The sequence below is a fragment of the Equus caballus genome, chromosome 19, assembly GCF_041296265.1.
Source record: "Equus caballus isolate H_3958 breed thoroughbred chromosome 19, TB-T2T, whole genome shotgun sequence".
Lineage (NCBI taxonomy): Eukaryota > Metazoa > Chordata > Mammalia > Perissodactyla > Equidae > Equus > Equus caballus.
The window spans coordinates 44,106,746-44,120,112 of NC_091702.1; the positions used below are offsets into that span (position 1 = coordinate 44,106,746).

Below are 13,367 nucleotides of genomic sequence, written 5' to 3' on the forward strand. Positions count from 1 at the left end.
CCACAAAATTGTCTTCCAAATCAGTCCAAGAATTTTCTCAACAGCATGGCTTCTGCTTATTCATTTATTTTAGCAGTTAAAATTCCCTGTCATCATTAATTTTATCTGACTCAACTCCAACTAGAAATAAAAGATTTCTGAAACTATTGAAACCAAAAGGGAGAAAAAAGTGTGGAAGCAGATATATGTCTGTGTGTAGGTGTGTGTAGGTGTGTGTGTGTTTTAAAGTCATTCTCTTAGTTCAGAAATGTGTCTTAGTTATCATCTCCTACGGTTGTAATATATTTAAACTATTGCGTGTAACTAGGTGTCAGGCCCTGGAAATTCGCTGTTGCTCCAGCTTTTCTTGCTTCTGCTCCCCTGCCAAGTCTTCATCATCTTTAATGCAACCAGCCAACACTTCTTTTTAAATTAGCTTAACCACATTTTCCTTTTTTAGGTAAATTTTATACCAGTTGAGCTAGCTCTTCCTCCGTTTTACAGTTCCTTCGGTCAATGGATTAAAAACATTTTGGACTTAAATACTAGTCTGGAAATACAGCTATCAATCATCTTTAAATATCTTATTTCCCTTTATCACTTCTTAACACAGTAAATTTTATTCTCCAGAGGAGGGAAAATACTTTAGAAACTATACCAGAAAAATACTGTCATAAAATAAAATTTTATTCTTGTCTATGTATTTCTCAATAAATTTTCTGCCTTAGAGTGATCATTTTAAGTAGTCATAGGAAAGGCCTATTATATAGTAGGACTGTCTTTAGAGACTGTATTACATAAACCTTGTATTCTGCAGAACTAAATAAAAAGTTTGGTCTTAAAAAAATATATAAAATTATTTTATTACACCAAATTCTCATTTTAAAACTTAATTTTGAAGGAGAGTTGCATGCTTGTTTTCTTTTATAATCCCAAAGTTACCATAAATGTGGAAAATACCTCTTCTCAAATAATAATTACTGATATATCTTTACTTCTTCACAGAATGATGACAGATCTAATGCTGTGTCAAGCTCATCTACAACAGAAACAGGTAATAGACGCAAAGATACACACATCAAGATTATAATTCTTTACCAGGATTTTCCTAATAAATCTCTTTTTAGATAGCTGTGGCTCCGTTTTCTGAGGTGAGAAATCAGATGCAAAATTGGGAACTTTCTGTATGTTTTCCATCTTTTAATTCAGCTGGTTGTTCAGCTACTCAACCATTTGATATAAAAAATGAGCATGAGCTAGCAGGGCTATAGGTTTGCCAGAGACTGTATTCTATTTATTAACATTGTCTTTTTTTTTTTTTTTTTGAGGAAGATTGGCCCTGAGCTAACGTCTGTGCCCAAATTCCTCTGTCTTATATGTGGGATGCCTGCCACAGCATGACTTGATAAGCAGTGCATAGGTCTGCGCCCAGGATCCAAACCTGTGAACCCTGGGCTGCCGACGTGGAGCACGCACACTTAACCACTGCGCCACTGGGCTGGCCCCTCATTCTGTCTTTATTGATATAACAAAAATAACTTGACAATTAAAAATACATACAAGCAGCTGTCCTGCTTTCAGGGTTACTTTTCTGTACCGGATTTTGTATTAATAAACAAAATTATCATTATATATCATTGCCATGTTTAATTTGATTTTTTTCTTTGTTTGCCACTTACTGAACTTTTTTTGTATTCAGTTTTTTTCCACCTCCTTTAATCTTATTTTGCTTTCTCGTGCTGATTTAGTCCATCATCCCCCTGCATATTCTCTCCCTGCTGCTATCCAGAGACACCAGCCCCAGCGCCCGGAAAGCTTCCTCTTCCGAGCAGGCGGCAGGGCAGAACCGAATAAAGGTCGGTGGTAGGGACTAAAATGGGGGCGGGGGGGGGGGGGAACGACGACTTTTAATAATGACGTTAAGTGTTACATGCTCTTAAACTTCTGCCCTGAGATGTCATCTTAGCAAACGCTTTAAACTCTGCATTCTCTGTGATCTCACTGACGTTAAAGCAGGAGAATCTTGTTTGAACGTATTTGAATTAGAAAGTTTCTTAGTACCACCTAAAAGCAGGTTCTAGTGTTTGAACAAAGAAAATACTTTTTCTGGGCTTTAGAGAATGTTCCTCTTCTCTATAATGAGCTCTTTTTCAGATTTTTCTGTTGCTAAAAGCTGTTTTCTGTGTTCTAACAAAAAAATGAATCAGTAATTTTTAAAAAATCTACTTAGTCTCAGGTTTTTTACTTAATATGACAAATTTCTACCTGGTCCCCAAAGAAGTTAACTGGAGGTAAAAACAAACACTTCAAGACCAAAATAATGACTTTTAGTATAACTGATAGATGCGTTCTTAGTGAGATTTAAAATCAAATCAGAGCCACACTGCTGGCGGGATTGTAGATTCGAATGGAGACTGTTTATATTAGCTACTAGTGTTGACCATTTGTATGTCCCATGAGTAGCAGTGCTGCTTTCTGAAATACGTACACATGTATACCAAGAGATAGTGTACAAAAATCTCCATAGCAACATTATTCATAATAGCTCCAAACTGAATGTCCATCAATGAAAGAACGGATAAATAATTGTGGTATATTTGTACAATGGGATACCATATACGCAATGAAAATGAACAAATTAATATACACAACAACATGGATAAATCTTAGAAACGTAATGTTGATGAAAAGAAGCTAGACACAAAAACATACATACATATATGGTTTCATTTGTAGAAAGTTCTGAAATAGACAGAACTGGTCTGTGGTATTAGAGGTCAGGAAGTACATAGTTAGAACCTGTGGTGTTAGAAGCAATGTTTGGGTACTGATGGCAAGAGCGTGAGAGGAGCTTCTGGATGTTAGTAATGTTCATTTCTTGAACTGGTTGTGTCCACTTTGTGATGATAATTTTTGAGCTGTTTGCTTATGATTTGTGTAATTTTCTGTATGTTTGTTATTTTTCAATAAAAACATTTTTAAATGGATGTACTTAAACAAACAAAAGTAGTTGAGCCAAATGGGTAATGGACATTTGGTAGTTTTTTATTCTCTTCTGCTTATTATTGTGCATATTTGAAAACTTCCGCAATAACTTTTTTAAGCGAGTCAGTTGAGAAGTGGAGTGTGCTAGACTGCAAGGAAACTGGGGCAGGAAGCTCTGAGTATTTTACCAGCGCTGGCAATCACCTTTCTGTCTTACGTATTAATATTTTTTTAGGTCATGCTTCACCCCTTCTTTCATCTCCTGCACCTACCACTGACTCTGCAGATCCCATGATAAGACAGAATTTGAGACAGAGAGAAGAAGAGCTGGAATTAATAGATCAACTGCGAAAAGTGTGTACATTACCTTTGAATTACACTTTTTCAGAGCTACCGCTATAGCCCATAGTCCTGCAATCGCTTGTTCATTTGACTTATAATTTTTAATAGAATCAACAAGTACCCATTGTGTGCTGTATTGTCCATTGTATGATGAATGTAAAAGAAATTTTGCTATTAAAGAAATCCTTTTCAACTGTTTACTAAGAAAATAAGATGGGTTATTCTGTAAAGCTCAATCCTGGCCCTATCTACTCATTTAAAATTTTTTTCTGCCATGTATTGTAAAGAATTTGTGTAAGAGTAATAATAATTTATATGTATGTACACATATACATACACATATCACACTTATATGTAGTATTTTATTTTGGAATTGAAAGAGAATCAGTTTTGGGGTTTTTAATCAGAAAATTGTAAATGAATTTCTTTTGTGGTACTTTTTACCACTGTGGCCTGGCTGCCATACATATGTGTTGGATCTCCTTAAGTTATTGACCTAGGATAGAAAGATAAAATAAGGATTTTGGTACTTATTTGCTTTTTATCCTTGATTTCTAATTAAATATATTCCATTGTAACTCCATCATGGTCTATGTGTCAGCCACTCTTTAATTAATCTAGTGCACATTTTCCTGTTCTTTCAGCATATTGAGTACCGGTTGAAAGTATCTCTACCTTGTGATCTGGGAGCAGCCCTAACCGACGGCGTTGTTCTTTGCCATTTGGCCAATCATGTGCGGCCTCGATCTGTCCCGAGCATTCACGTTCCCTCACCAGCTGTAGTAAGTTCCTTATGCTAAAAAAATCTTAGCTATTTATCAGACATTTATTAAGTACAGTGGCAGGCATTGTGCAGAATGCTGGGGATACAAATATGAATAGTCCAGTCCCTGCCTTCCAGGGTCTCACTTCTACTAGAGAAAAAAAATAGGCATATAAATAATAACTTACAGCAGTGTGATAAATGTTATAAGAGAGGTGTGTAAGAGGGGCCGGCCCTGTGGCCAAGTGGTTAAGTCCGCGCTCTGCTGCAGGCAGCTCAGTGTTTCGTCAGTTCGAATCCTGGGTGTGGACATGGCACCACTCATCAAGCCACGCTGAGGGAGCATCCCACATGCCACAAGTAGAAGGACCCACAACTAAGAATATACAGCTATGTACCGGGGGGCTTTGGGGAGAAAAAGGAAAAAAATAAAATCATTAAAAAAAAAAAAAGAGAGAGAGGCGTGTAAGAGATGTGCTGTGGGAATACAACAAAGGGACCACTTAACTGCCTAGAGGGTGAAAGAAGGCCTGCCCAGAGGAGGCAGATTTGAACTAATTCTTAAAGTGTGAGTAGGAATTTGCCAGCAGTACAGAGAGGGAGGAGTATTCCTGGGTTCAAAGGATAAGGAAGCTCTTGGGAAGATCATGACATATTCAAGGAATTCTTAGGTTGTTCAGAATAGATCCTGCACAAGTGCAGGTGCAGATGGCAGGGGACGTAGCTAGAGAGGCAAGCCAGAGGCCAGTGAGACAAAGGCCTCATGTAGCATGTCAGGGAGTTAGAAGTTTATCACAGTGTAGACACTGAGGAAACACTGAGAGAATCTCAGGGGAAGCATATGATTATAATTGCAGTTTAGAATGGTGAATCTATTTCAAGGGTGGAGTTGACGTGATCTGGTGACCAGCCTCAGGTGGCAAATGAGGGAGAAGATGCATTCGGGATGACTGGCAGGTTTTCTTTAGACTGCTTGTTGGATAAGGACGATCAGGATAGCAAACCACAAAAAAAAGAGCAAGCTTTGGATTGACACACTCTTTTGTTTTTTCCTTCAAATGTTTATTATGAAAATTTTCAAACCTTCAGAAAAATTGAAAGAAGCAGCTTCCACCTAGATCGGACATTTATCTCATTTTGCATTTTGCTCTGCCTGTAATTTGTGTGTGTGTGTGTGTGTGTGTGTGTGTGTATTTTAATTGCACCATTTAGAAGTTGTAAATATCGGGAGCCGGCCCGGTAGCACAGCGGTAAGTGCGCTCATTCTGCTTCGGTAGCCCAGGATTTGCCAGTTCAGATCCTGGGTGCAGACATGGCACCACTTGTCAAGCCATGCTGTGGCAGGCGTCCCACGTATAAGGTAGAGGAAGATGAGCACGAATTTAGCTCAGGGCCAATCTTCCTCAGCAAAAAGAGGAGGATTGGCAGCAGTTAGCTCAGGGCTAATATTCTTCAAAAAAATAAATAAATAAATAAAAAATGAAAGTTGTAAATGTCATAACATTTTACCCCCTAAATACTTCAGAGAATTGTCCTAGGCCACCTTGCTCTTCTCCATAGGCCGTAGCCAATGACTGACTGATATGGGAGCTGAGCTCTCCTGCATCAAGGTGGGAGTGTGACATGATTCATACTCCACTGCTCCCTGTGGAATCAGGCTGAAACTGAGACGGGGACAGCTATAAACCATTAGCAGCCTGTGGGAGTCGGGGTAGGAGGTGAGGATGGATGCAGAGCCTGGGTAAAGGAACGCTAGGTGAGGCACCAATACTTGAATCTATAAATTATATTCAAATTTCCCCAGTTGTTCCAAGAATATCTTTCATAGCCACTCCCTCCTCTCCCCTCCCCAGTACACACACACACAGGATCTAATCAAGGTTCCCACAGTAGATTTGATTGTTGAGACACCCTCTTTTGATGATTCTGAATGGATACTGTGCATTTGTAACACGCTTCATGGTGTCTCACCTTTTCAAAAGGTTTAACTTCATCTCGTTTTCTGGTCATTTGCTGTTATTTAGCAGGCACTTCCTGATAGAAATTCCTTACTCGGTTGCAGTCGTATCTAGGCCTATCGATGCCACTTCCGGACATTCATCTTGCTACTTCTCCAGATGGAAATTGTTTATCCCTCCCAAGGGCCTTGTATTCTTCCATTTATGAAAGCTACTTTGTTGCCGAAGTCCCAAGAGGCTGAGATGGCCCTTTCCCTCTAGCACATCCAGAAATAGAATCATGCATCTGCTTCTAAGAAAAATAGCCACTTTTTATTTAGGGACCTTAGAAAACAGGCATTCAGTTCTGTGTGGAAAAGGCAGAGAGGAGCAGTAGCTCTACCAATGTCAACTCTGCTCCCAAAGACTTGAAAGTCTTGGTTTTGGTCCAGAGATGTGACTAAGAGAACAGGAATTGACGTGCTTTTTGGCACCGCCAGCAGGGGAAGGGTTTATTCATACTTTGCGTTCTTCCCAGTTTCTGTCAAACGACTTAACCAAAAAAAAATTTTTTAATAATAAAACAAAAGGACAAATCTCATTCTTCATTTCCAGGGGAAATACTTAGGAAGTAGCAAGGAGCTAATGTAGAAAGTGGAATTTGAGAGTAAAGGTGACTAAGGTTCTTTACCTCAATCACCAGAACACAGTTCCTTCCACTTAAGAGTGTAAAATACATATAGGAAAAGAAAACTGTTTCATAAATATTTAACTCTTAGAGAAATAAAACACATGGACCTTCTCATCACTCAAAGAAATATGAGTATAGCATGAGATTAGAGCATTTAAAACTTTCTAGCAAAACCAGCAACAAAACTTACTCATGTTTGAGTACCTGTCCATTGCCAGGCATTCTGCCAGGGACAAAAGGTGCAGAGATGAATTACAAGTGATCTGTTATTTCAAGAACATTAATTCCTCTTTAAAAAAAAGTAATAAAGTACGAGGCCAGCCCAGTGGCTCAGTGGTTCAGTTTGCGTGCTCCGCTTTGGTGGCCCGGGGTTTGCAGGTTCAGATCCCAAGTGCAGACCTACACACCACTTATCAAGCCATGCTGTGGTGTCCCACATATAAAGTAGAGGAAGACTGGCACAGATGTTAGCTCAGGGACAATCTTCCTCACCAAAATTAATTAATTAATTAATTAAAATAAAAAAGGTCTTTCATGAAATAGTACCCTTGACATTTAAAAGCAAGTAGGACTATTAAATACAATTTTTTAAGAAGGGATCGTTTTGGTTAATAAACTGTAAAGTTAAGAAGAAACTTGTAAATATGTAATTTTATAACATTAGGGGGTGAAAAAATGGACTTTGAATCAGCCAGATGAAATTTGTCTAGTATTTTAATTAAAAGCAAAACAAAGAAAAACCTTACTTTCAAATTGTGATGATTATCATTAATAAGTCAATATTGCCTTAATGAGGGTTTCTATTATAGTACTAGATTTCAGTGTAAATATTTACATCTATTTTTCCTTCATATGAATTGCCCTCCTTCATATTAGACTATTTCTTCCCATATTTTGTTCTTCTGACCATACAGAGAGCTTTGTAACCTATTTTCTTAGAGTTTTTTTTGTGATGAGGATGTAAAATTAAAGCTAAATGCAAGTAAAAAAACATAGCAGCTTCTTTGGGGCTACGTTAATGCGTGGTGATTTATTGTAATTCTTTGAGAACTGGCTAATCACACTGAGTGTAACTTAGTAAACACTTTGATGTATTGTATGAACCATGGTTTCTTTCTCCCAATTCAAAAAATGACCTCATTATAAAAGGGAGGTCTTATGTCCAGGCATTTTAAAAGAAACACTAAGGCATGCGTGTTTCCAACCATTAGGTTATAATTCATCTTTTTTTGTTACTGTGAGAGAATTGATGATAAATTGCTGTTTGGCTGGTCAGTAGGCATAGGTGTTAAGTAGTACAGGTCACGTTGTTAGAAGTGCACTATTGAATCACATCAAAAATCATTACAGATACTGTGATGTGACCACTCACTGAATGAACCATATCACCAAGGAAGATGACTTGAAAAAATTCTAAATCATTTCAAATTCCAGAATAGTGAAATTGCTTATTTCTCCTTCCTTTCAGTATAGATTATGCTCTTGTCGAAATTACTTTCTTCCTGCAAACCTGCATGAGATTTCAATCAGATCAGGCTGTACATTATAGAAATAGAACAGACTCTACATGGCCTATCCAACACCATGCGTTATATCCTCTGAAGCTCTGGAAAAGCTTCTGGGGATAGCAGGTTCCTATGGGATTTGACTTAAGGCAAAGTCCTGAGTCTTTCTGCACTCCACAGTGACAGGGAGTCTACACCCTGGCCCTGTGACTAGCCGTTCTACTGGACATGTACAGAACAGGGATTTATAGCCAGGATTCATGCATTCCTAGGGCTTCCAGGGCTCCATGAACTCTCTACAATTGTGTGCATGTGTGTTCTTCTCAAGAGTAGATTCACAGCTTTCGTCAGACTCTAAGAAGGAGTTGTCTCAGTTGTGAAACACTGACCTACATCCCTGGAATTTAGATACGTGCTAAAGGAAGGAATGGCCGGCGAGAGACATGATGGTTCCCCTCTCCCCTTCCCCTTCATCAATCAGAAATCTCTCAGCAGAGGAAATCTCAAAGGGAATTTTCTTTTCTTTTCCACCCCACCCCCCGTAGACACCTTTTAAGTCTTAGGGTGCTAGTAGTCTTCACAGAGATAATGCTGACTGAGACCCTATGATCATTATTCTGAGCTTTCTTTTCTTTTTGTCTGAGATGGTGGTGATGCCTGGACGGGTTTTTAACTTAGCAACATGAACTCTATCTTTCGTTCGTTTGTTTTGCACAGAAACACAGTTGTTTTTCTGACTCTGCAGTCAGACCTCCTTCACTCTGCCCTCCCATAGATGTTGGCATCTGAATGATAGAGTTTCAGAAGTTTAGGGATCCTTCTTTTGCACAGGTCTAAATGTCCACATCCCTTTCTTTTGCTAGAGTCTTATCCATAATATCCCATTATTTCTACTTCCATTTCTACAATCAGAAAGAGAAACCGGTCTGTGGAGAAAGAATTTCTAGCCAATGAAAAATTTCTTCTAAGTGAAAAGCAGTTGTCCTGTGTTTTATTTGCCCACTTCTCTTAAAGTTAAGCCCTTATCCCAGTAGCTTTCACCACAGTGACTTTTCTCTTGTGCCTCAGCTCACCTTACCTCTCTCTGAACTAGCCAGGAGTTGAGAAGACCACAGCATCACTTGTCCAGTGAACACCCTGCTCTTTCGCAGGTAAACAGTGGAAGAGAGAGTCCCGCTCAGGTGTGAATTAGCCAGTGTGAACCCCAGGATGGTTTTTCTCCTTCTGTTAAGTAGATCACAATTCTCCTATTTATGTTTCACTTTTTTTTTTTTTTTAACTTTTTTTACCTCAGGTATAGAACTTCACATAGGCAAGAAATGGTGCTCTCCATAGAAAAGTAATTGCTGTCTTCTTTCTGGACCTTTTTGAAAGTTTTCCAGTTTGAAATTTTAAAATAATCTTTACTCACCTTCCATCCCACTTGTTGCCTTTTTATCTTTCATGATAAAGCCAGTCCTGTTCACTGCTACCCTTCTCAGGCCAAGATTATAGTACCTTCAACCACTGTTCTGTATTTATCGTGTTTACCCTCTTCTTGTGACAGAGTATTACGTTCCATCTTTGAAGTGAAACCTTTTTTTTTTTTGTAGAGATGGTACAGGCGTCCATCTGCTGACTTTTGTAAAAACTCTAGGTCAGATTCCCTGCAAATGTTTAGCTTCCATGCCTGATGCTTAAACGTTGGGAACCAGCTGATGAATTTGAACAGTTGAGTTTGTTAATCATTCTGGGAAATGGGATTCCTATTTCTTTCTTACATTATAACCCATGATAAGCCACTGGGCAAAAAACTTTATCACAACTTCAGGTCATGTGATGCAACTTGATGTTTCTAGTCATTAGAGATCTTTTCAGAAAAACAAGCTCACTAGTTAGTAATCAGGGAAATTTCCTATGGGAAATTTTCATCCTTTGGAAAAAAGATTTTTTTAATCCAATCTTTTAAAATTCAAATGTTTAAAAAAATTAAATATTACCATTGCATAGAGACATGATGCATCTGTAGCATAATTATGAACAATGGCTATTGATTTTTTTTAAATTGTCTTCTTTAAAAAGGACTAAAAGGAAATGAGCCAAAGTGTTAGTTGTGATTATATTTGAATGACAGAGCTATGGGTAATTAATTTTCTTTATTCCTCCAAATTTTCTTTAGTGTCTGTTGTTTTAAAATGGAAAAAGATTAAATAACTACCCCTCTGAAATTTCTCTACTTAGCACTTGCCTTACAAAAATCAAAGCCAAATGTCTGAAGTAGAGGGTGGCAGACTGCAGTCCCCAGGCCAGCACCTATTTTGTAAGTGGTTTTATTGGAACACAGGCACCCTTATTTGTTTATGTATTTTCTGTGGTTGCGTTTAAGCTCTCAGCAGAATTGAGCACCGTATGGCCCTCAAGCCTAACATTTTTATTATCTGATTCTTTAAGAAAAAGTTTGTTGACCCTCAGGTCTAGAGCATTGAGTCTATGAAGCAATTGGCAAGAGTATTTTTAAAGTTCGCAAATTTTTTAAAACTTTGCTAGTAACACCATATTTTCCTTCCTTTGCAGCCTAAATTAACAATGGCAAAATGCAGGCGAAATGTGGAGAATTTCCTAGAAGCTTGCAGAAAAATTGGTGTACCTCAGGTAATAAAATTTTTTTATGTTGCGTAAATAGATTTGGGTATTATTTTCCTAAAATCTTTCAGAAATGCAAGAATCTAAGATCTTCCAGGACTGGCTCTGCACTAAGTTGATAATTACTAACATGATTTTGTGTTACTCGAGTCAATCAGTATACTTTTGAGCAGTTTTCCGTAATTATTTCCAAGGACCAACCAAAGAAATCATACACATAAATTTAAATATGTTGCAATAAGTAGTTCATGCTAAGTAATCAAAAATAGTTATTCTGATATTTTCATAAACATCCCCACTTACTGTTTGACTGATACACAACTTCATATACAACAGTCTATGCTTCAAAATAAGTGCATCTCAGACTGAGGGTGCTTCATTTGGCTTCAGCTTTTTAACACTTGCTTTAATACTTTCTAAAAACGTTTATTTTGAAATAATTTTAGACTTAGAGAAACGTTGCAAAAATAGCAGAAGAGTTAACTGTGTACACTTCAACTGGATTCCTCTCCTGTTAACATCTAACAAACAGCACGTCACCCAAACTAACAAACCCTGGGACAATGCTGTTCACTAAATGACAGACTCTTCACGTTTCCGCAGCTCTTCCACTGAGCTCTGATGCTTTGGAATTTAGCACACAAGAGGCCATTTCTAGGTACTTGTCCTCTTACTGAGATTTATTGCCTCCAAGCTCCTCAGTTATGACTTTATTGCCCTTTAATAGTACAAATAGTTAAACTTTATTTATAGATGTGATTAAGAGACATGAACTTGATACACTTTTTATTCAGTTACCCTTTTAAAAAACAATTATGTTAAACAAACTAACCGTGGTACTCTTAATAGATACTACATTTAATGATATGATGTATACATAAATTTAAAGAAATAACTTGGTGCCATTTAATACTTTTTTCATTAACTACAACCATTACAGTTCTTGTCATCATACTTTTATCCAACCTTTAAGGAGAAAAACATGACACTTTTCTCTCACCTTCTTAATTAGCTGTCAGAAACCCAGGATTGGCCCCTGGACTTAACAACTCCACTGTTTCTCTCAAAGTTAAGCCCTTGTCCCAACAGCTTTCATGACAATGATGCTCCCTTTACCCTGTCCCCCATTCCTCTCTTAACTGAGTTGAGAGGTCACAGCCTCACGTGTCCGATGAGCAACCTTCTCTTTCAGCTCTTTCCCGCGTTGCAAAGTAGAAGAGAAAGAGCCTGGCTCACAGAGCATCTGCATTAGCCAGCGTGAATTCCCTTGATTGTTTTTCTCCTTTTAATAAGTAGATTGTGATTCTATTATTTATTTTTCACTTTTCTCTTTTGCTTTTTTTTCCTTTTCTCCCAAAGTCCCCTGGTACATAGTTGTATATTTTTAGATGTGGGTCCTTCTAGTTGTGGCATGTGTGACGCCACCTCAGCATGGCTTGATGAGTGGTGTCATGTCCACACCCAGGATTCGAACTGGCAAAACCCTGGGCCACCAAAGCGGAGCGTGCCAACCTAACCACTCGGCCATGGGCCGGCCCCCGTGCATTTTTTTTTAAGCTGAGTTATAAAAGAACTGAAATTTATATTCAGTGCTAGTTAGCAAGGACCTTTTTTGTTTCTTTGAACAAATTCAAAGTAAATTTTTCATTTTTATATCATTGTTTTTTGAAGGCTTATCATCTCTTTTAGAACACACCATTTTTAAACCTATTAAGAGAGCATTAATCAGATTTCTAAACAAATAGCCTGCATTTCTCCATATTAACAAGCAAGTTCTAATATTCATATGTACATGTTAGCATTCAGTGCTTCCCTCCTGCCTCCTGAGATGTTCCCACCTGGTCATCACATTAACCAGCATGCCCAGCCCCTGCCCAGTTCCACACCACAGTGTCTTAGGACAAGGGACAAGAGAGTGGGCTGTGGGTTGGTGCGGGGAACAGGAACCAGAGGAAAGAAACGAGCCATTAAAAGAGGCGCTGCGTGCCTGAGAGAAGGGTGCCGAGACGGCCCCACAGAGCAGGACAGGCTGGCACACGCAGCCTCCGTCGGGCTGTTAAAAGTACTCTTTACCAGCGTCTGCAATCATTGTACCTGTACTCTCGGCTTTGCAGAGCCATCGTCTGTCTCGGACTTAAAGTCCATACGCTGAAATTCTTTCAGAATGTACCTGCCGTCAGTCAGCAAAATACAAAAACAGCATGCCTTAAAGCATGCACTTAATTCAACATTTGCCAAGCAGTAGTTAACAGTACTTATTGTGGGCCAGCCTGCCGTGTTCCTACCAGAGTGTAGAAAAAAATACAATTTTAAAAGCCTAGGTATTTTTCCAGGGTGGTTAGACCGGGCTTCTTGACACGTGCTCCCTCCCGCTCCCTCTCCCCACCAGAAGGAGGAAATGGACACTCCACGTAGGCCACCTCTTCCTCCTCCACTTCTGCCTTCCACCCCAGTCTCTGTCACCACCACTGTTAGACGCTTCCTCTTAGGCTGCTCCTTCTGCAAAAAATTAGTCAGTTGCCGAAAACAAAGTGAAGGAAAAT

The 13,367-nt window shown here is 38.6% G+C and overlaps 1 protein-coding gene across 31 annotated transcripts in view; it reads left to right on the forward strand.

Annotated features, from left to right (window-relative positions):
* The window catches only part of LRCH3 (leucine rich repeats and calponin homology domain containing 3), a 111,688-nt gene that overhangs the window by 81,273 nt on the left and 17,048 nt on the right, over positions 1-13,367 (forward strand). For 27 of the 31 annotated variants that reach the window (XM_005601913.4, XM_014732838.3, XM_070243621.1 and 24 more), the window contains 5 exons: positions 985-1,033; positions 1,728-1,835; positions 3,200-3,318; positions 3,951-4,088; positions 10,756-10,833. In XM_005601913.4, coding sequence (XP_005601970.2) covers positions 985-1,033; positions 1,728-1,835; positions 3,200-3,318; positions 3,951-4,088; positions 10,756-10,833 — 492 coding nt within the window. Of the gene's footprint in view, positions 1-984; positions 1,034-1,307; positions 1,617-1,727; positions 1,836-3,199; positions 3,319-3,950; positions 4,089-10,755; positions 10,834-13,367 lie in introns of those variants that run through there. The other 4 variants (XM_070243636.1, XM_070243634.1, XM_070243633.1 and 1 more) reach the window with 2 other exon arrangements.